Genomic DNA, 24,714 nt, shown 5'->3' on the forward strand with positions numbered 1-24,714 from the left:
ACGCATATAAGATAACTTTCTATTGAGTCAATTGGAAATAAATATGCTATAATGGCATGTAAGAGAACCTCATAAAGAGGAAACTTTTTTTTTTTAATAACGGCAGGCACTGAACTTTCGTTCTTCGCCTTAGAAGATGCCGGAAGTGTTGCTCATTTATCGTTACCCAGTGGGCACCTGTGAACCAAAGTCACGGAGGCGAGCAACATTACCCACGCCACACTGCCACAAATACCCGTTCATAGGGTGGGCCACATTCATACATTCACACATCAGAAGACAACACAGAGAGAAAGAAGCATCCAAGCCCAGAGCGGGATTCGAACCCGCAGCCATTGGCTTCGCAGTCAAGCACGCTAATCACTCAACCACCTCGCCGGCATAAAGAGCAAACTAATCTATTGTAGCGCATATAAGGTAACTTATTTCGACTGAGTCAATCGGGGGAAAAAAGATTTGAAAGATGAAATGGTGGTTTTGTTTGAATAGTAGTATATATGATATTTAAGTTACACAGATTATTCCACTACAATCCTTTAATAAATGTTACAACTAACATTAAATTCCTCAGTGCAAGAACACAAAAATTTATGAATTTATTTATTTATTTATTTTATTTTCAAGAGGATAAGAAGGAAAAAGAGGAGCGTTTGATTGATGATAAGAAAAAAGAAACGTTTGGCTGATGTTTTTTTGATTTGTTTCCTCATTTTACTGTGTGATTAATTCTTTCGTTAGTTAACAGAATCGATATTGTGTCATGGAATTTATCTTGGCCAAACGTCCATAACTCTAATAGTTATTGATTTGGCTACAACTTCAAACATTGACTTTTCCGTAACTTCAAAAAGAATTAACTTGAATTTAACATTAGCAAATATTCATTTGGATGTAATTTCAACAAATACTAACTTGGATGTATCTTCATTAAGCATTGACTTGGCTATAACTTCAATAAATGTTTATTGGATTTCGGCTGTTACTTCAATAAATATTGTTATAATCAACCGTATCACTCTTTTTAAAAAAATTTTACTGAGATGTTTAGATCTTTATTACTTTTTGCATATAAATGAATAAAATAATTCTTATTATTTTCTTGAAATGTCCCTCTAGGACATTAAAAGAAATCGGAATTAATTATTCAAAAAATATATCATGAAAATAAAATAATAAAAGTAGAAATAATATATCATATCATAAAATCTCAATCATTTTATAAATGAAAATCTGTATTATGAGTATAGGAGAATAAAATAATTATTTATTATTTTTCTTAAAATGTTCTAGGATTTAAAAAGAAAACGGAATTAATTATTAAAAAACATATCATTAAAATCTTTTTTTAAGATAAGTTATCCTTATATATTTACTTATTCAAAGCTAATTTTCCGGTTGCAAATTGTTGATGGTGCAAGTTGACTTATTCTTTAAAAAATCAAACAATACTTATTAAAAAAGAAGCTTGATAAACGGAATCAAAAACTATGTTCATTTTTTAAATAGCTGTGTCCATTTTCTTAAAAACGCATTCCGCTTTTCGAGCTATAACCATTTTTTAAACACGCATTTTGAGCTGTGTCTGTTTTCGTAAACACATATTTTGAGCTTTAATACTATTTTCTACTTAGCCTGACTTTCATTTACTTTCCTTAAGGATTTTTACATCATTAAAGATCATTTCTGCTTCCTTCATATTTAAGCGTTTGAAACATTCGAATAGGCCCACCTCCCACCAATTGTTTGCTATCGCTCCCCAAATTCTAAAACTAGTTACACTATTCATTTGAATTCGCTTCGCAATGTTGCCTTGTTTCACTCTCTTTTTCTGCCTTCTTCTCATTTGATACTTATTTCATCTATCTATGTCAGGGTTACCTAAATTCAAAGTAGACACGCATGCCAATTGATAAAAATTGTAGCAATAGCAGCACCAACCTATAGAGTTTCAAACCATGGTAAGATGAGCAATGGAAATTTTGGGAATATTTGACCAATTCGCATGAAAGCATTTAAAGTGAATGCAGTTTAGTTTTAAGATGGATGCGTCCAGGAAAAAAAACGCTTAAAAGAACTATATACGTTTTAAATAAGTATTGTATTTGTGCGACTTTATGTCAATTTGAGTAAGAAAACATATGGTAAATAACTGTCATCTTCCTTTGCAGTGAAACAAAGGGTGGAATCTCTTACAGGCAGAAGTTAGAGATGTGGAGAACTACCATACCAAGACTCGAATTGTTGGCTTGTTACATTGGAGATAAACTGGCTGACTAAGTCAAGAAAAGTATAAAAAAAGACACACTCGAAGAATATTTCTGATCAAATTCAACAACTGCCTTTTGCTGGAATAAACGTAAAAAACAATTTTGGGGTGCGTTTCAAAAATAACAGGGTGTGTAAAATGCGAAAATGACATTGATAGTTGGCAACATGTTTCTGATACCCTCAATCTACCTCCAAAAGTTTGTACCGTCTCAAAGTTATTAGAGATCAAATGATGGGGGAAGAGACCGTTTTGGTTATTTAAATCTCAAAACGAGTGATCTAAATTCTTTCCAATAGTTAAGCAGATTTAAGGAAAGTCCTTTAAAGATGCAGATCTAAGTAATTCAAAATTATTTTTTAACTAATTTTAAACTAAGTAGTTTTAAAGATGGCAAAGTCCAAGTTGTTCGGTTGAAAATCTGAACTGGTGAATTGATCATACCCATTTGGCATATTTTTCCCCTTTGAATTTCTGCACCCATCGAATTTGAACGCAATTCCGTTTACCACAGAAAAGAAAACGAATGATCTGGTTCGGTTACAACTCGTAAATATGCCGAAAATAAGGTGTGGTAGATTTGTAAAAATTTCTGCTAAAATTTTTAGTCCGAGATTTTACTATGACCTTTATTTTTCTTCGACACGAAGGGCCTTAAGTTTTTCTGATATTTGTTCTTATAAGATAAATTTGAATCGANGAAAAGAAAACGAATGATCTGGTACGGTTACAACTCGTAAATATGCCGAAAATAAGGTGTGGTAGATTTGTAAAAATTTCTGCTAAAATTTTTAGTCCGAGATTTTACTATGACCTTTATTTTTCTTCGACACGAAGGGCCTTAAGTTTTTCTGATATTTGTTCTTATAAGATAAATTTGAATCGAAACGAGTAGGTTAGCATAATCATATTACAACTACTGTATTATATTACACCTATAGAAATTCCACAGTTTCATATTTTGATTTAGAAGTTGTGTTTCCTCAATTTGAAAAATAAAGTATTTCAGAGCAAAAGAAATGGGTAAATTCTTTACACACTCAACAATTGAAGACCAAAGGGAAAAAACGGTTTATGTCCATGAAAGCTGATTCTGAGAAAAAGCAAATTTAAAGGTTTGAGATTGTTCAGGAGTTTGCATACAATTAGAATCATAAAAATGGGAAAAATATACTTGAGGGTGCCCCTTGGCGAAATTGGCGACTTATGTTTGGCTCCATACTTGTTTGCCCGGAACGCCGTGGTAACCCACAAACAGGACATTTATATCTATTACTAATTAAACCTTCATTCATACACCAGTCAATCACTGTTTTTTTTCATTGTTATTAAAATCGTACAGAAACTTAAGATTTATCTTATTGACAGTATTCATTTTTAGTATCTGAAGCAAAAATTACCTTACCAGCCGGTATCCAAAGTAGAACTAACGGATCTCTGAAATTACATTTAAAAATTCATTTAAAAACAACGCTAAACTCTAAACTAATCAGAATCACGATTAAAATCTAAATTAATCAGAATCACGATTGGTTTTCAACATCGCCCAGCTTGGCAATCAATCGCGATCACAACTTGGCGGGGGCACCCCCAAGTATAGTCTACCCCATAAAAATATAAATTAATATCTAAAATATTTTATTTACATCTCTCCAAAAAATTTCTAAACACAATTTACAATTTTTGGTATTGAGAAAGAATAAAATGTGAAAATCAGGTTGGACAAGAACTGTTTTTTCTTCGAAATTCTCTTTGATCAATACTTCCTAAATAAAACTCCCGCCATCTAAACTAAGTATGGTCAGGAACCGTTTTTGGTACTTTTCCGTTAGCCGGGCGAAAGCAAAGAATTGCCAAATAATGTAGAATTCCGCCAAATTTCTTGCAACAGTAAGGGGAATGTTAGTTTTGAGCCACGTGCTCTATTCTCTGAATTCATTCAAAACTAAGCAAGTTTTTCGTTCTTTCTTCCAATTATTATAAACATTCTTTTTGGGTAAAACTGTTTTGTTTACAATTCATTGATTGATTGAAAACAGCTTATTTAGATAAACAAAAATTTACAGATAAACTGATTTTTTTTTCCTCATTGGAAACGGTAAACACATTTAATAACTATTCAATAGATTATAGTTAAATTTACTAATCCTTAATGCGATACATCTGCTGCATGATTTGTTCGAAGAGTATCGTTTTAATTGTAAAATTTTATCTTCTGCTGAAGTATATATGTATGAGAAAAAGAGTAAAAAATTGTAATTAAATTATTGATAATTTATTGGCCAAAATGTAATACTATTTTCTACTATGAAGTAAATAAAGCCAAAGGGCAAAAGAGAATAAATTTAAAAACGGTTTTCACCAAATCATGGAAACTAATTGCATGACGCGAAGTGATTTCGAAGTGTTAATGAAAAATGATTATTTCAAGCTGACACTCGAACTCGTAAGTTCACTTCCTAAGGAATTTCACACAAGACGTAACTTGTAAACATTTAGTTAACAATTCTTCCTCATTTCATCTTCTTTTTGCTTCCTAAGTCTTAATTTTTTTCACCTTCTTAAATTTAGTAATATTGAATGTAAAAATGAAACTTTGAAAAAAATCAATTTCATTAGTGCTACTAAAGAATAATTGTATATGTTATTATATTGTATGAATAATATTAATCAATTTATTTATTACATTTTTAAAATATGAATGAGGTACTTTGTACCAATTTAACTATGACAGTTGAATAAGTAGTAAATATATGTTATAATCTTCAACACAAAAAAAACATAATTTTTTTTTTAACAACGGAAAACAGAAACTTAAACTAAAACTAAATTATAAACTTATAAACTAAACCGAAGCTTATAACTTTGAAAAACTTAGTATTTCAAAAACAGAAGAAAATCCAGATTTCGGAATTGAAACCTGTAATAATTTTACTTTTAAGTTAAAGGGATATTTTACTTAACTTATGAGAATTTTTTCTTTATTTTAAGTGAGAAAACAATATTTTACTAAACATATAAAGTTTATCATACTCACTTATAATTGAAAATAAATTAATACTTTTTTCCTTTGTATTTTTTTTTCATTCTAGCTAAAATTTATATTTAGTTTTAAATTCATTGAGCTATTGAAAATTTTTATTTTTATTTCAACGCTATTTTATTTGTCGGAAGTAAATTTTTTATTTTAAATCTGCAGTTGAGGATGGAAGTAAGAAAAACGAAGACAGTTTTGATGAAATTGAGTAAGTATAACTTAGACTTATGCAGTTCCTGGCCAAATTATAAGACACACTATAAGATTCTACGTAAAATCTTAATTATCAGGTGATATTATACAACTTCATTGTTTTTATGCGCCTGAAACCGGTTTGCACTAGTTTACGTTCGTGTATCAATTGGTTAAATTAGACCATATATAATATAAATTCGACAATTGAAAAAATTAGACTATATTTTATGTATATACACGAGTTTATATGCAATACTTTTATATTGAAACATACATTTAAGGGGTTTTTATTTAAGAGATTTTTTTACATACTTCCTATTTGTATTTATTTTTAACGAATTGCATAACAATGTTAACCAATTTTTACACAAACGTAAACAAGTGCAAACCTGTTTCAGCCGAGTAAAAACAATAAAGCTGTATAGTATCACCTGATAATTAAAATTTTACATAGAATCTTATAGTGCGTCTGATATATTTTGCCAGGGACTGTATGACAACTTCTTTACAGAGTACCGAAAGTCGAGTAACGATTTCCAGCACGGAAAATTTGATAAGTCTATATGGGGGCCGGGATAGCCTGGTCGGTAGGGCGCTGGGCCCATATCCAAGAGGTCGTGGGTTCGATNTGGGTTCAAATCTAAACATAATTGTACCATTCATAAGAGCTTTCAGAAATGTATTGATTCTCAGAGGTCGTAAGGCCAAAACAAATTTTGGAAAGTTAATATCTCATTGTGAATAATTCTTAAGGTTTGCCATGTTTTGTATTTTATCCCTTATTTGGCTGCATATGAATGAAATGTCGCCAAAAATATCTTTAAAAATATCTTTTCAAGTTAGCCTAATTAGAAAATATTCTAATAATTATAATATTAATATGATTATACTGAAGTTTAAAGGCTGAAAGAAAGAACTCGGTACGTGTGAAATACTGAAAAAGATATGATGCAATAATATGATGGCGCGATTTTTCAATCTGCGGCGTAAAAATATATCGGAAGCAGTAACCCGGAAGTCTTGAAAGAGCAACTTTACCACTAGCGCCACCACTCTTAGCTTTGCACGATCACCCATCCATATTTGTCCTACATCGGATGATAAGTTGGCCAGGTTTGGTTTTATTTGCTTAGTTAGTTTTTTATTGCAAAAAAAAGAAGAAAAAATTTTTTTTTCTCCTCCAACTCAAACAATTCTCCAATTGTTTTCACCAGTGTATTTCAATGATGTATTTTTTTTAATGGACAAGAATGATTGCGAGTATGATTTATTAACAGATGATGACTGATAATAATTGATTTGATAATTGTTCTGACTTGAAATTAGATTTAAAAATGTTCATATTGTACTCTCATATTGTATTGTTGTTACTTTAAATATCATTACAATAAAGGTAAAACGTAATTTACTGATTAAAAAATTGAAAAATTCCAAAATTTAATAGGATTTAGCATATTAGATCAGTTAAAAAAATAGTGTTTCAATATTTAAAATGTTCATCATTTAATAGGAGTATTGACCACGTATTAATTTGTCACTACTTAGATATTTGTTACTCTTCGAAATAAAGAAATTTTTAAATTCCTCGTTAGGGAAATATTCGCTTAAATCTTCTGTTTTTGTTATTCTCAACAATCAGATTTGGAAAACAATCTCTTATCAAACTAAAATATATTTGAAAAAAGGAAATAAAAACAATTATGTCTTGAATATTATACAAAATTGCAAATTTAAAAAATATGTTCTCTTATAGTTCTAGATGTGACACGCATGAATGGGAAGATGATGAAAATAAACAAAATACCAAATACATTGACTCATTTTATGACAAAGAAAATGACTATCTAACACTATCTCTTGAACTGATTGAACGGAAAAAGTATTACTTCGTATTCAAATTAATTAAAAATGTTGTTCAAATGCTTTATTAACAATGTAAAGTTAATTATAAAATATATTAAAAAAAAAATCGTAGTTAACTCGTTTTTTAACTTAAAGAATTAGGTGTGCAGTCAATAAAAAAACTTTTGCATAAGGTTTGTCTTGCGTTAACCTTAACGCTAATTTAATTTTCTTTTCCTTAGGGATACTACGCTATCTGTGATATTCACAGATGGCGTAGGAATGTTATTTATTAGAATTATTAATATTTATTTATTTTTAAAAAGAGATAAAGAACGACTAAGATGGTGTATAGGCGATCGCAATGCTCGAATACACCTTCTGGGGAGAAGACCATGGCAGTGGCGTAGCGAGGGGGGAGCAAGGGGGGGCATCATGCCCCGGGCGCTACTCACAAAGGGGCGCCAAATGGTCAGCAAAACAAAAAAAATTGTTGGATAATTTTTTATTTTTATTATAATTTATTTCTGGAAAATATATTTTAAATTTAGTACCAGTGAAATATAATAAATGTTAATTCGTAAATAAAAAGGAACACTATCAAACTGTAATAATGTATTCATAATAGAAATGACGCGTCTTTTCTAATGTTAGGGCTGACTCGACCTGTGTCTGTCAGCACTTCCTTATGGCATCTACGCTGTGTGGTTACATATATTATCTCCAAATATTTGCAGTGTACAAGGTACAAACATCAGTGTACAAAGTGTTTGTATGTTTTTACAGTGTACTAAGTACAAACATTCTTTCTTTCAGAACACTATTTATTTTTATTTCTATAAAAGCAAAGTAGCTTACGATCAACTTTATCATTAAAGTATGATCAACTTTAATGATGTTATTGATAAATTTGCTTCATCAAAAGCGGAAAATTTATACATAGTAATTAGTTTTATTAATGTATTCTAATCATATTATTAAATATATGTATTTCCTTAGAGATAATAAATATTTACTTTTTTATTGTTTTAAAACTGCGTATTTTTAAAACATTTCTTTATAAATTTGTAAAATAAATAATAGGTATCTTTTGAACTAATTCTAGATGATCATATACATTTCAAAATCTAGTCTTGTTTTCTCAACTAGATTTTTTGCCTCAAATTTAGTGCCTAGCTTGAGCCTATGACTTTATTTATTTTACTTTATTTATTTATTACTTTGCGAGTATATTTTACTTATAATATTAGATGGTTTTCGAATGGGGGGGGGGGCGCTAATAAGGTATTGTGCCCCGGGCGCGAGTTAAGCTCTCTACGGCACTGGACCATGGCTTTGCCTTTTCCCTCTCCTCCTCGTTTCAGTTATATAGGAATGTACTACGATATTTTTCCCTTTCTTAATATTTTTCGTATTTAATTGTTCAAAATATTTTTTAAAATTTCCATGATTCTGTCTTTTACTACTATGTATAATGTAGATTTCAGTTCCGTGTAGTTTCCTAATTTAAAAGATTTTAATCTATTTTAAATGGTGATGTTGTAGTTGTAGTTCATTTATGTCGCACTAGAGCTGCACAATGGACTATTGGCGACGGTCTGGGAAGCATACCCGAGGATGATCCGAAGACATGCCATCACATCCTCTGCAGAGAGATTTAAATGGTGAAAGCATGCGAAGTATAGCCATTCAAAGGGCCATTCTCGCTTTGTGTGATTTGCAATCATGCGTTCCTACGTGTTCGTGTTTTATGATGAATGCGTTCCTGTGTGAGAATTAAGGCATTCTTGCTGCATGCAGTTGTCACACCTCCAATCGCCAGTGAGAGAAAAATAGAATCTTGGTGCGGTTTCGAGAGAAAATTTATTGCACTAATCAGGCTCTCATATTCCCTTGACAGCGTTTGGAGGCATACTGCATACAGAGAGAATGGCCATTCAGTTGGGCCATCGCTAGTCTCTTTTAGTTCTCAAAGTAATTTGATAAATAGTAAATGACTGCATCCGTGATTGAAGTATAAAACAGAAGCAAAAAACAACAACAAAAAGCTTGAGATGATAGGTGATGGCACACTATCTTTGCAGTAAGTGAAATTCATATTTTATACTCGCTTTTCTTCGACATACACACGAGAGCAATGTCTCTCACGTCTTTCTCACCTCACGTATATAGACAACTTGAGGAAATAATTAAAAATGGGAAGATAGGTATATGCCCGGGTGCTATTAAAATATTAAACGCACTTCCTTCATGCCCGAACTTGGGCAAAGAAATGTTCTGTGACAGATTTAAAATTGTGATACCATATGGAGGACATTCGGTAGATTGGATTGTGATTTTTCAATCATCTTCACCAGATTGCCCACCTGATTTTATATTCATGAATAAAGGATTTGTCGCTCTCGACGATATAAAAAGTCTGTCGAACTGGGACTCGAACAAACCTAACTCTCTTTTGTTAGTTTTAAAGGAATTTCTGCATCATTATCAAAAGTATCAAGCGTCTCGGTTGGAGAATTATTCTCGTGTGCAATTCGAATACTCTACTTTAACACAGCAAACAAACATATCAGAGGATGATATTGAAGTGTATGTTAGCGACGAGAAAGAAGGTCCAATCAATTTCCTTATTCAACTTGGTGTGAAGTTTTCAGGAATACCGAAAATATTCAGAAGTGACTTGGGACACGATGTGGCACTCTTAATGGTTACTTTCAATGGACCAGAAGGTACTAAAATCACACCTAAGTTGTGCTTGCCTCCCAAAATCGAGCACGCCTTAGGCACCCCTCTGTCCTGGCGATTACCTTCTTTTTCAAGTGATGGATGTTTGATGGATTACGTCCCATTCGTGCAAGAGTCTCTCAAGAAAAGAGTCGAAATGGTCTCGTATAATTTCGAAAAACGCATGGAGTACCTTTTTGAGTTTTTGGAACATTTTGAAGGATGTTATCTGGAATTTGACAGAGATTTGGCTTCAAAAGCTACTTTCTTATTAGAACAAAATGGATTTTATTTTCTATTTCATATTGATTTACCTCAAAACTTTCCCTTAGGCAAACCTTCCTTCACTTTTCGATCCATATATCACTCTTCCTTCGAGAAGCCATATTCAACTACTGTCATGAATTATCCATATAATCAAGGATGGTGTGCAAAAACTATGCTTGAAAAGGCTATAGACTTTGTTCAAGAGTACGCAGTAGTTTTTCAGAGGAATTCTGTACAAAACGGTTCTTCGCCTTGATTGTTTAATAATTAATATTGGTACTTCTGCATTGTTAGGATCTTAAAAAGCCACAATTTGAAAATTTATTTCCTAATTCTGCATGTGTAAAAATATTGATGCATGTGTTAGGCATTAATTTAAAAATATTATTATAAAGCATACTTAACTTGTTTTCAAGTTTCTTAATGTTCATTATTATGTTATATGTTCAATTTCTTAATCAGTTATGTTTTATTATTAAATTATATTTGTAACTAAAATTATAAAATTGCTGTTACACAATATAATAATAAAACTAATTTAAGGAAATTTTTCGTATTAGTTTTATATATACAGGGGTCTGTCCAGACATTTTGTAAAAGGTCCGTTTTTGTAAAATTGTGAAAAATTTGTGAATATAAAATAAACGTTAAGTCCCATTCTTTCAACCAGGGTCCGCTTTTGTGAATTTGTGCAAATAGGGTCCATTATTGCAAAAAAAACTTTTTCAACGAGTTTTTAAATTGTAAAGACATAACAAGATTATGCTCAACACTGTAAAATTATAATTAAAAAAATTTAATTTTAAAAAATAAATAGCGATTGCAACTACTAAATTTGCCATGCAACATATAAATATTTGGTACTTAGCCTATACTGCTGAACGCAGAATATTCATTTCGGACGAATAAAGGAAGAAGCGTCTGCCGAAGACAAAATTTAGTTCGTTTAAATCTGTCTTTCTTCCCCCCCCCTTCCTGGGAAGGGTTTATTCGATTAGCAAAACAATAATGATGATAAGCAAATTTGTGAAGGATCCAATTAAAAGATAAATTATTTTGTGAAGGGTCCGTTTTTATGAAAAGATATTTTGTGAACTTCACAAAATATCTTTTCATAAAAATGGACCCTTCAAGGGCTCGTTAATGGACCCAAATTTCTTTGAAACAGACCTTTGATATATATATGTATATACACGCTCACAATATTAGTTATAATTTCATATCTGTGCCTATTTGAGTTGGTTAATATAGACACATACTGTCTTAAAAGCTACATTTTACAAATTCTTTTTTAAATTTAATAGGGGTGTTCACATTATTTTAAAATCAATAAGATCACAAATTTAAAATTACACATAATGCTTCAAATTTAAATAATTGAATAATCAGACATTTTAATTGCATTCATTCAGTTAAAAATACATAAGTTGTGGTTAACATTCAGACAATTTTAGAAATTTAATATCTTAATTTTTTTTCAAGCAGTTCTGTAATCTAATATCACGATTCATATTCACACAATTTTAATATAAAAACAATTTTAGTTTTTATGGGATTTAAGTTGAGATTACATTGTTGAAGTGGTTAACATTTGGGTTCCTTTTGGTGCCGGTATTGATATGGAAATCTTTACATATTTTTAATTAATTTTAAGTTAAAAAATTCAGCAATAAGAGTTTTGCCCATGGCAGTTTTAGAAAGCATTACCAAACATGGAATAGAATACCGTAATTGAACTGGGAAAATCTCCTTATTTTAATATTTATATTATGTAAATAAATATGTAATTCTATTTGAATATTCACTTGTGCTTTTTACCAAAAAATAAAATGAAAAAGAACGAAAATAATTTACAAAACAGTGTACAACAATATAATATCAACACAAGTAGGTTTTCTACAATAATATTGTTAACCTTTACCTTTTTTTATTTTGAATGGTTAAGGCACTATAATGCAGAAGTACCTTCGTTTTGTACAGAAATTTTGATAGAATTAGAAATCCAAGACATTATGTTTTCTGTTTACATGTCGCAATATTAATCAGGTTACCTCATTAATTATTGAATTTATTTTTTAATGAATTTGTTAATTGTATTATAAGTTTATAAATATTTATTAGCTACATACTGCAAAATTATACCTTGATCTTAATTTTTTAATTATTTCTAGATAATAGATAGTAAACTTTTGCGCAGATACTTCAAGGATGTTCTTGATAATATATTTTGATGATTAAAAGAGTTGAATTGAATTATTTATGTTTGGAACTTTATTTTTATGCATATAGTTATTAATTTTTATATTGTAATATTGTTTACATTTGACTCAGTATAGATGAATTTGGTTTGTGAAGCATAAAAATTCATTTAATGTCCACTCTTAAATATTTTTTTTATATCCTACTTCTGGACAGAGGTCTACCAAGTGGCATGAATAACACTCCCATAACGCTTGGGGCAGGGGGAACGCAGATGAGGTTTGAAGGTGTATAATCCAAGAACTATACACTGCAAGATGGGAGTGTACAAACTGTGGTCTGCTAGCTCTTGAAATGCAGCCTGCGGTAGCACCTAAACATACTAAAAAATATTTTGCTTTTCTTGGAAAATAAAAAATTTCTGAAATTTTGAATAGTGCGTTAAAGTTTTTCTAAGATAGGGTGCATTTTTAAATCTTGCTGGAGGTGGGGGTCACCTAAGTCTATGTACGCCACTGAACCTTCAGGCTGTAAGCCCACTGGCAGTCCAATAAAAATTAGCATAGGCCGGCTTGTGAAATAACAAAACTCTTAAAATTGAGGAATTTTGAATGTTTTTTTTAAAATTAGTAATACTAAAAAAGTTTTTACTATGCTTAAAAATTTACAAATATTGACTCCAGAATAAAATAGGGAGTTTTGACTCATTTTTTGTTTATAATGATTGATACTAAAAATTTCCTGTGATAGTGATAAATTTCCTCGAATGCCATTCATGTAATTTAAGAAACGCTGCAGTTAGACTACAGCATAGGTGTAAGCATTGACTACAGCATAGGTGTCCATGGACATTAGAGCTATAATCAATGCTTGCGTGGCATAGGTGTCCGTGGAAAAAGTCATGTTCACTAAACTAAATTCAGTGAATACTCAGTAGGGAAGGTTCCTTGTGAATGGAGAGTGTAACAATGAGTTCCAGTTCTTATCCCTCGCAACTTAAGCATTTCTATTCTGGAGAATCTCTCATAAAACTCTTAAATCTGAAAAACTTTTGTTTCTATAAAATGAATAAATATATCAATTATTTTGAGTTGTGATAATTGCTCTGTAAAAAAATGACCTAATTTTCTTACTATTAAACTTTAAATCTCAAATTTAATTATCTTACGCCAAATCTAAAATCCATCAAATAGTTTTTTAATCCAGAAGCACAACTCAACTGAAAATTTTTTGTGGAACTTCGCACAAGTAGTCTAGCATTTAAAGCTGTTACATTTTGCTACATTTTTATACAGTTCATGGAAAAAATTCATTATGTCTATGAAATGTAAATTATGGAAACTGAAGTTAGAATAAAATTATGCTTAAAAATTTTGATTAATATTAAAAATGTAGTAACTTATGAAAATTATATTTCATGTTTATTATTTATTTGAAATTTTTATAATGTAAATTGTGAATAAATGTATGGAAAAATGAGGATTTTAAGTGAATTGAATCTGGATTTATCTTATTCTGTAAATACCTTTTAGTTTGTGTTTGAAGTGATATATAGTATATATTTAATTTTTTTTAATATATTATGTTTTGATATAATATGTTTTAATTATAAATACATCAAAATATTTTTTTTATTGTTATTAATGAATTATTTAGTATTTACATCCTGCATATTAAGTCTGCATAAATTGTTTGATGAATTTCAACATGAAATATTTAAATTAATATTATTTGTTACTGAAAGAACTTTTAAATAAAAGTTTTGCAAATTCTTTTGTCTATTTTTTATGCTTAATTTTTATCCATATTATCAAATCAACAATGCTTTTTAATTAATGTTTGTTCAAAGTGTATGCATATAAATATCATTACTACTAATGGTCTGATATTTTTTAAAAGAACAACCATTTAAGTATAAGTTCTGTACATTTTTTAATATTTAGAATCATAAGCTGTGAAAATTTGGAGCTCTACGCCTTATAAGTAATATCACGTTGATGTTCGCTTAATATTTCTTTTTACTCTTAGAATCGTTAAAACTGCGCCTATTCAAAGTTCTGTTGCTTCAGGATTAGCAAGTTTTTGACAATAGACGGTTTTATACAATTTTAACCTTGGTTTTAACTGTCTTGTCAAAACCCCTTTTTGACAAATTTCTAACAATTGTCAAAAATCCAAAATTCTGGTGTGTGGATAAATATTAACTACTACAAATATGAAGCCTTTATAATAAATTTTTTTTATTTTTTAAGTTGGGATCAGACAATTTATTAAACTACTTTAGTTTTACTCAATTTAAAAAATCTATCAAAATTAAGTCATAAAAGAAGTAAATCAATATTTGGATTGATAATTTATAATATAAACTGAATAGTTATTGGAAATAATATTGATCTTAAAGTATTATGACTGCCATATTTTTAGAAAAACCAATGAATAGTTTCAATAATTTTAGACATATTTTTATTATAATATAAATCATAATTGAGTAGCATGTAATGCAAGCAGTCTGAATGATTTAATATCTTACTAAGTGTCCAAAATGACAAAAAAGGAACTTGCAGTTGATTTTTGACAGTTTTTTCCCTCCAGACTTTGACCGATTTTTGATGTCAAAAATCCAACTCAGCTTGCTATATTGCTGTATATTTATTGATAAGCCTATTTTAAATGTATATCCCGATTAATATTGGTCTTAATATTTTTTTTTTGTAGTCGGAATCATTAAATCTGTGGCTATCCCAACATTCTGTACCTATATATTTATATTTATTGATAAGCTGACTTAATTACAGTTATCTTCATTAAAAAGTAAGTAAAATTTAATTATTTTATTCCATAACGTGGCATTGTCTAATGCTGTTATTTGAAATCTTATGTAATTAGACATTTAATTTTGTTTGTTACATGTAGGTGTTCTATTGTGAAAACTGGGTGTGTAGCGTTTTTAAAAAGTGCTTAAAGGTGCTTATTTTCGTTTTTTAAAAGCCCTTAAAGTTGCTTTTTTCAATGGGTATTTTTAAAAAGTGCTTAATTTTCCCTTTTCGAAATGAGATTTTTTCTTTACTATTTTGATTTTTGCCTCGAATTATGCAACAAGACACAGTTCACATTGTTCTATTCAACGTTTTCACAATTAATTCAACCACAATCTATTTCGGCTAATTGTCGTTCCGTAGTGTACGAAAAAGCGATTTGTTTTACATAATTCAAAATTTCATGATTTTTGACATGATGGTTAAAACAAGATAAAACCGTGAATTGTCAAAAACTTTCCAACTCTGCCTAATTATGATATTTTTTTAAAGTGCTTAAAATATTTTTTGAGTGCTTGGAAAGTGCTTAAAAGGTGCTAATTTTTTGTTGAATAATTTGGCTTCGCACCCTGGAAAAATTAAAAAGTTCCTTAATTTTATTAAGTTTTAGGTAGTTGTATTTGTTTGTGTTATTAATGCATGCATACAATTTCAAACTTTTCTAATTGTTCAAAATTGTTAAGTTTTACAATAAAATAAATTTTCCAATAATTCGAATTCAGTTGCTTAACCGTCTGGCACTAGGCTGATGATTTTTTAAAGAAATTTCATGAACCAAAAGAATTTCAATTTAATAACTCTTAATTGAAATAGAATTTTCTAGGAGGTTAAAAGGGAATACAGGTAAGGTTCAAGATAGTCTTTTTTTTCCCTTCCATAAATCAATTTTTTCTTTGTGCACTTTCTTTGTTCTTACTTTGTGCACATTCGAATCATTTTCTTCAATGAAGTTGAAACTCATATATATGAGAGATTGCAATGTGGCACATATAGTTAGAATCATACTTCATAAACTTTAAAGTTTTCTCAGAACTGTGCTTTTGATACTTATAGGCTTGATGATTTCAACTTTTTTACCATTTGAATCGATTAAAAATTTAATGGGGATTTCAATTCCTGTAAAAAAATTTTGATGTAAAATAATCTACGCTCAGATTTTATTTAAAAAAAAAATATTATAAAGAGGTTTATTGTTTGACAAAATACCATTGTCATTGTGGGAAATCAAATTTTTATACAAATTCAGCAAAGCCACGGAATATTGTGAAGGGAGTTTTTGTTTTTAAATTTGTAATTGGTAAGGAGTTTGTTGTAATATCTATTGGTATTATTGTAGTAATTTACTGTAGATAATAAGATAAGTAATTTTAATTTTTTTTGAAATTGTTTATTTAAGTTTTTCAAATTTTGGTTCTTATAATGCTTGTTAAATTAATTGGAAGATATTTGTAAACTTAATAAGTATTTTTAAAAGTGAATAGTTATTCCAATAAGAATGAAGCACATTTCTATATTGTTAAACACAATTCAGTATAAATGGTTTAACATTTGTTAATTTTTCTTTCAGTTGAAAATGACATCTAAGCAAACTGGTTATGATTTTTGGAACAATGTGTTGGGGTGTCCTAAATATGTTGCTGCCCCTATGGTGGACATGAGTGAGCTGGCTTATCGATTGTTATGCAGGCGTCATGGTGCCGAACTCTGTTATTCACCTATGTTACATAGCCAGCAATTTGCACAGGACTTCCTGTATCGACAAGATAATTTTTCTACTTCCTCTGTAGACCGACCTTTAATTATTCAAGTAATTGCTTTTCTGAAACATTTAATTGTACTTTATTATTTCTTACATAGATGCAAATAAAAAATCTAAGTAAGAAAGTATTTCATAACTTGAAAAATTCGATTTCAGAATTTAGAGAAACATCAAAATATTCTTTATAAATAATTTTCCTTAATTTTTTAAACAATGAAACAATTTTGCTTATAATTCTTTATAAAAAGTTTGTTTATTAACTCTTTTAACTCCAACATTCAACCGTGCTTGATATTCTGTTGATTAAAATAGGGAAACTACAATACGAGGTCGCTATGATCATCTAAAATTTTTTCGGATACATAAATTCAACTATAACATGTTTTTATACCTAGAAAAAAGGACATCTTTTAAAATGCCTTTTCACATTTTTTTCTACATATCCCAATTTCCTTAATAAACAATCGATGATCAGTTATGAATATTTTAAATCTTTTAAGCTAAAATAGAGTTATTTAGTTGATTTTGCGAGTAATTCATATTTTATTCTTTCTTAAAATAAGAGTTTTGAAAAGCAGGAACATTAGAATGCATTTAAATTTTTTGTATTGCTTTACATTTATTTATGTATATACGAATTAAAGGTAAAAAGCTAAACATTGAGTGCTTAGTAAATTATTCATATTAGGTATCCTTGCAATTCCACTTTCCATAGGTAATCCATAAAATGATCAAAAAGGGCTCTTGTTTATGTTTTTGCATGTTATGACATCTTTGTTTGTAATTAGCGTCTTTAGCAACATGATTTCCTTGCAAAAATATTTATCATTAATGAAAATATATCCTAGCGTTCTCCTAATATTTAAAAATAATATGGATTCTATCTAAATTATAGCTGAACTTTAGGAAAAAAGTGCAAATTCTGTGTCAGTTTTTATTAGATAACTAAACTATAGGTAAACTTCAAATCAAATATAAATTATTCGACACAAATTCTGCAATAATTAATGAAATTTTATTAATTGATTCTTAATATGATTTTTTCATATTTGCAATTTACATTTAGTGCTAAATACTTTAAATTTTGTAGATATTCTATATCTTAAAATAAGCCTGAAAGTTCTTCTGCCATGATGCTTAAGAAGAAATTTTTATTTATTTCTTTTTAAGAAATCCTGCCTAAAAATTTGAACTTAGTCTAAATTTGACTTGAGTTTAAATGTTCTCAGTATTTTATGTATTAAATGTTCTCAGTATCTCAGTTGGAAAAAAAAAGTATTCTCTTGAACCTTTTTAAACCTTTGTTTGTTAAAAATGTTTAACCTTTGTCCCTTTTTAACTACAGTACAGAACCCGTTATCCGGAAATCAGTAAACCGGAAAACCAAAAAACCGGAACGAAATTCGATAAATTTTCCCGCAATTTTTTAAAAAAAAATTTTTTTTCCTCATAAGATTTTAGGATTTTTCTTTCTTTTTTGAAAGATGTTTACCTTAAAATCATTTTGGAAATAATCATTAGTGTATTACTTCGTTTTTTCAAGATCATTTCCAAATATTTTTTTTAAGTTGGGTTTAACAATAAAAAAAACGGCTTTTTGTAGCGATTCAGAAGACCGGAAAAATCAGTTATCCGGAATAGAAATGATCCCGATCGTTCCGGATAATCGGTTCCCTACTGTATAACGTTTTTGGTAACTTATAAATTTAACTAAATTCTTTTAAAAATGTCTAAATAATGCTTGGTTTTTGTATTTTATCACATTATACTTATCTATACTTATCATTCCTTAATGTATGTTTGTGAGTAGATACTCTTGCAATCAAAATTTTGATCACTTTTCAATCAGCTAAAGTGCTCAAATTCCAAATAAAGCTTTGTGCTGTATGAGAATATAAATTTCAATTATGTCGTAACTTCTCTTGATTTTCCTTATTTTTCACTTTCAAAGTTCACCGAATCATGTTCATGTAAAGTGAACTTAAAAGTTATTTAAAACTTTTTAATAAAATAAATTTCTTGTGTCAAAGTATTTTATATGAATATGTTCTGAATTTGTTTCTGCTGATTGGAAAGTTATTTTTCTTTATCTAAGATAAAAGCACATTGAAACTATTAATTTTCAATTAAAAGAAAGTTTAAGTAAAATTATTTTTAAATGAAGTAAACTAGTGTAGTATAAGAGAAAATAAATCTGTTAAAATTTATTTATTTATTAAAAATTATTTAATTATTAAAATTTTATTTCTTATTAAATATTTCTGTGTGCTGAGGGCTTTAAATTAATGACACAGAATTTTTTAGATTGTTTTTTGATTAAACTTATATGTCAAGGATATAATCAGTATATATGTTATTGTATTTTTTTCATTTTTGTGCATTTAAATAGACCTTTATTCTAGTATTTTAAATTTCCGCAATTCTTTTTATTTTCACTCGAAGTCTTCTTGTGGTCTAGACTGGTACCTAGAACTCTTTTCTTTTCTTTTGATCTTTAGAAGTTCATGCTATATATTTCTTTGTTGATGCATATAAGTTGTTTATGTATTTTTAGAAAATGGAGTTTTTTAATGTTTGTTTTTAAAATCAGTCTTAATTATTCATCATAGTTTTGTGCAAATGATCCAGACACTTTCATTGAAGCTGCATCATTGGTGGTCGACAACTGTGATGCAATTGATTTGAATTTAGGTTGTCCTCAAGCAATCGCCAGAAAAGGTGATTTCATTATTTTATCATTAAACTATTTTTATAATGTGAAAATTTTTTTATACTTATTATTTTATTTATTATGTCCAGGAACAAAAATCTTCTATTTAGTGCAAAACTACTTACATTTATAAATCAGAAGATTAATAAAAATTTGGTAGTTAATAGTTTAAAATTTTACATTGTGTCTATTGCAAAATAATTTGCAGCCAATAAATCATATGTTTAAACAATGTGAAAATATCAATTTTAACACAAGAAATTTTAATATATTATTTGAATTATTATTTATAAAAACAAGGATGTCTTTTATCTAATAGGAATCCTAGGACTGACTTTTTCAGAATCATAATTGATATAATTTAGATTCCTAAACTCCAACTCCATGTTCCTATAAAGCGATTTTCAACATTCATTGATGACTTCATTTTAAAAAGTAAATTTAAATGTTTATGTGTATGTCATTCATTGGAAAAGTAGTGTTATTCTATATTAATTTTTTTTGATGAATTATTTTGAATAATTTTATTATATTATATTGATGGTTATTATATTGATTAATTTTGTATAATTTAGTCATACATTTCATATAAAATATATATTTCATTATAAAAGTGCATATCTAATAATTGCATTAAAATCCTATCGATTGAAACACTGGCTGAATACTTGCATTTGGTTTTTTACACATAAATATGCAAAAGTTTATTTCAAGATTCATTAAATTATAACAAAGAGATACTTTATACTTCTACCAGTGTTTTCATTACAGAAAAAAAATGGGAGAGAATTTCTCACCTTTTCTCAAAAACAGAGTGAGATTTCAAAAAGTTAAGTGAGATTTCTAAAAATTGAAAAAACGCGAATAGACGGAAAAAAAAATAGACGGAAAAAACGCGAATAGACGGACTCTGAAAAAAAAATTATTTAATTATAATACATTTTTAACATCTTATTTTTAAAGCATTGAATATTTTTGCTGCATCATCACATGGAAAATGTTCTATATCTACTTTTTCATCAGCTATTCTCATTAGGTTGCTTAAATGCTTATCAGTCAATCTGTTAAAAAATTTTGTCTTAAATCGTTTTTGGGTGCTAAGTGACCTCGCAACAGATGCTGACCTTTCCTCTACATCTGCCAGCATAGGCTTTTCAATTATTTCTGCTATAGAATAGTGAAGCTCGTTGAAGTTATTTCCATGTTCATACTTCATGTTATGTCTTTCAGCATAGCATAGTTTTCACAGCCTTTAACTTTTGCAAATTGCTGTAAATTGTAGATAAGGGAGTTTGGTAATTCATTAACAGCTAAAAATAGAGCCGACTTTAAATAACTTATGATAAAGGACTCATTTTTTTTTCTCAACTGATTTTTTTATTTAGCTGAAAAATATCCGTATTTGTTTCATTTTGACTGTTTCTACCGACATTTGTTTCATTTTCATTTGTCCATTACGGAGTAGAAGATATTGCTTCAACAAGGTATTTGTCCATCTTACATTCATGCACAGAAAATTCAAGCGTCTTACATGAAGAAACCTTACCTACGGTGAACAGGGGGTTGCAGAGAAATGTGTTCTGAAAGGGGTTCCACAGTTCAGAGGTTATTTTATGCCTGGAGGAGAGAGGGATACTGAGTGATATCTAAATTTTAAAGCAACACTTTTCAGCATTCCTTGGTTAAGTTATAAGTTATTATTCTAAATCAGAGGCTAAAAACTTTATCATAATAAAAATGCAAGCAAGTAGTTTTTGTTGTCTTATAGTATACTAAATTCATGAATAATTTTTATTTCTTACCAATCATGAGTAACTAATTTTAGTAAAATATTCAATCATTCAGATTTTCTTTTTCTTTTAATGTAGGTTATTATGGAGCATTTCTGCAAGATGATTGGGAATTGATTCACTCCATTATACGAAAAGCAGCTAACAATCTTCCAATTCCCATTACTGCCAAAATGAGAATTCTCCCTGGACCTTTTCAAAAATCTGTTGAATATGCTAAGTAAATATTTTTTTAATTAATTCTCTACATATTTTAATGTTTTGTAATATACTCTAATTATATACAATTATGTACATCAAAACTCATTTAAGAAATTTTTCATAGGAAAGAATCTTAAATCATAAAATTTAAGTGAGTAGGTCAAATTTATTTATTTTTAGTATCATAAACATGTATTACAATATTGATTTTCAGAAGTTCTTGTTTACGATACAATATGAAACACACATTGAGCTATATTTGTTGAAATTTGTCTTAGATATTAACAGACTTAAGCATTAGCAAACAAAGTATATAGTGAGAATTATTTCGATTATTTTTTCTGATTAAAGACAGGACGTTTCTCCTCTAAAAATCATGTTATAGTTCAATTTCTTTCTGATTAGACAATCTATACTTTTAAACAGTCTAAACATAATAAACTTTTGAAGATCTCTTCTGGCATATTTTGACACATTCATTCTAACTACTAAAGGTTTTTATATATTTTGCAATATCTGATAAACTAGTGCATCTAGTAACATCTTTTTCAGTTATATCTATTTAAATATGTTCATCTGCAGCCTCTTAAATACCACATACAGAAAACATTTCTGACATCACAATTCCATTATCTGTTTACACATGCTTCCAAATGAGGTTTTGAAATTCACCTTGTCTTGTACATGAAATCCCTTCATTTTCTTATGCAGTCACTGCTAACAACCCCTATGGTCCAAATGAAGACGAAAGTTATTATGTGATATTGATAAATCATAAGTACACAAAGCTATAGCAATATTTACTCATAAATACCTTGCTTATTTTGACAAAGACATTTTTCTTCTATCTACTTCCTTCAAAATTTTTAATATTTGTTCGAAACGTTTGTCATTGCGCTGGTTATCAGCAACCGTTTTTGCTAAATTAAGTACATCCAGAGAACTGCTATCTAAACTTAAAAGCAATAGGAATGCCACAAATATAATGTGTTATAGGCCAAAATTTTTTCATTCATTTTCCAAAATTTATCAATCATTGAGTTTTCAAATTAAAAAACCTTCCCCGATGTATAAGTGTTTCTCTTAGATCTAAATAACTGTAAATTTGAAGAATTATTGTTTGGAAATGAGCCCTGTTTAGAAGATTTTACATTTAACGTAGAATAAGACACTGATGTCTCGTGCTGTATTTCATAACCATACATTTTTTAAATGCTAAACATAATATTTTTTACTTGTTTTGACCTAATTTAATGCAAAATAATGACAAAAAAAAGTTATGCTAATATGTTTAAAAAAAAAAAAACTCTGTGTCGTAGGGTTAGTTTCAAAATAAACTGTTTATCACAGCACTTCATTTAATATTTCATTCGTATAATTTTTCTTAGCTTTTACGAATCTTAATTTTAATTGCTAATTTTTCTAGTACGTTATATTTTAATTTCTCATTTATTTTTGCATGTTTTCTTAGGATGTTGGAAATGTCGGGTTGTACATTAATAACTGTACATGGACGAACCAGGGAACAAAAAGGTCACGCCACTGGCTTAGCTTCGTGGGATGCCATAAAGGAAGTTAAATCAAGTGTAAATATCCCAATTATTGCTAATGGAAATATTCTGTCATTTGAAGATGCCAATAATTGCTTGGAATATACTGGAGCCGATGCTGTTATGTCTGCTGGTAAATAACCTCATAAACAGATGTTTTTATAGTTTTTGTACACTTCAGTACTTTTTGTACAAACTTGTCAAGGAGAATCAAACTATTCAAGGAAATTGATTTAATGTTGTTAACGTTATTAATCCTGATAAATTTTAAACTAAATGAACATCTTTTTTATAGTTAGCAGTGCTCAACCTTTAGAAGAGAAGAACATAATTTTTTTCTTTTGGCAGACATTTGTCTTTATTTCCATTTTGTCTTTATTTAAATATAATTATAGTTGGTTTTCAATTTTTCTGCAAAAGAATTACTTTTACTATTATTTATTTTTTTATTTTGCTGTATATGAATTACTATTTTTAAATTTTAAATAAATTCTTAAAGTTATTTTTCATCATGTTTCGGTTTATATTTTAAAAGAAGTATAAAGATTTAAGTATTTTGTCACCTTGCCTTTGCATTTTGGAATTTTAAGGTTTTAGTTATTTTTCCCCTAAAAGTTTATTGAAAAAAGTTTGACAAACACTCTAAAATTTCTTGAGCTAGTTGTGTAGTTTTTTTCTTCTAATCCTAATTTTTATTTGGACCCTAAGGGTTTGGACCCAATTTGACCTCGTTAGAGTTGCATTTGATGTCCAGTATGCAAGTTGTGCACTTCTAATTTGATGAGTATTTTTATTTGAACTTTCATTTCGAACAAATTTTAGTATCATGTAAAACAAAATAATAATTTTAATGGCTTGACTTTTTTTATTTAATTTCTGAAGTTGCTATGTTATATATAATTAATTTGTGTTATCATTATTGTATTTATGTGGTTATATCATATTTATATGGTCACTATGATATCATATTTATTTGATTATTTATATGGTTTATGAAGTAAAATGTTTTTCACTCCCTTTTATTTTTCTTACGTTTTTTGTTGTTGAATGATTTCCTGTTATTAATGACTAATTTGTAATGTTGAGTAAGAAGTGTTAGCATCAGATATTTCTTGCTGTTTTTGCCTTTCCCTCCTCATTCAAACCTTTTTTTCTTCTTTTTTTTTTCTTTAAGAAATAATATTTTGCTTAGATTATTGGAATAATTTTTCGCTTTAACATTTTTACTGATACTTAATGAAATTGAAAAAAAAAAAAATGCTTCTGATTTAATCCAAATTTGAACATTAAAATGATTTTAAATTAAATTTTTTCTTTCTAAATATTTTAAAATGATCATATTTATTTATTTCTTTACT

At 28.7% G+C, this 24,714-nt stretch overlaps 2 protein-coding genes across 4 annotated transcripts in view; both read left to right on the plus strand.

The window, feature by feature from the left end:
• The first annotated feature begins 9,099 nt into the window (after positions 1 to 9,099).
• LOC107454893 (uncharacterized) overlaps positions 9,100 to 24,714 on the plus strand; it is a 42,180-nt gene continuing 26,565 nt past the window's right edge. For 2 of the 3 annotated variants that reach the window (XM_016072233.4, XM_071184195.1), the window contains exons 1-6: positions 9,100 to 9,423; positions 15,246 to 15,341; positions 16,914 to 17,153; positions 19,715 to 19,823; positions 21,684 to 21,825; positions 23,278 to 23,489. In XM_016072233.4, the coding sequence (XP_015927719.2) occupies positions 16,920 to 17,153; positions 19,715 to 19,823; positions 21,684 to 21,825; positions 23,278 to 23,489 (697 nt within the window). In that variant the 5' untranslated portion in view covers positions 9,100 to 9,423; positions 15,246 to 15,341; positions 16,914 to 16,919. The remainder of the gene's footprint in view (positions 9,424 to 15,245; positions 15,342 to 16,913; positions 17,154 to 19,714; positions 19,824 to 21,683; positions 21,826 to 23,277; positions 23,490 to 24,714) is intronic. The other variant, XM_016072234.4, reaches the window with a different exon arrangement.
• On the plus strand, positions 9,417 to 12,168 carry LOC107454894 (BRISC and BRCA1-A complex member 2-like). Its single transcript, XM_043046713.2, has one exon. It carries the CDS (start codon positions 9,478 to 9,480, stop codon positions 10,585 to 10,587), a length of 1,110 nt encoding a protein of 369 aa, XP_042902647.1. The 5' UTR covers positions 9,417 to 9,477; the 3' UTR covers positions 10,588 to 12,168.

This window comes from Parasteatoda tepidariorum, chromosome 8, assembly GCF_043381705.1.
Source record: "Parasteatoda tepidariorum isolate YZ-2023 chromosome 8, CAS_Ptep_4.0, whole genome shotgun sequence".
NCBI classification, from domain to species: Eukaryota; Metazoa; Arthropoda; class Arachnida; order Araneae; family Theridiidae; genus Parasteatoda; species Parasteatoda tepidariorum.

Coding starts and splice junctions, on each gene's coding strand:
- LOC107454894 (XM_043046713.2), top strand. CDS start 9,478: ATGTCTCTCACGTCTTTCTCACCTCACGTATATAGACAACTTGAGGAA.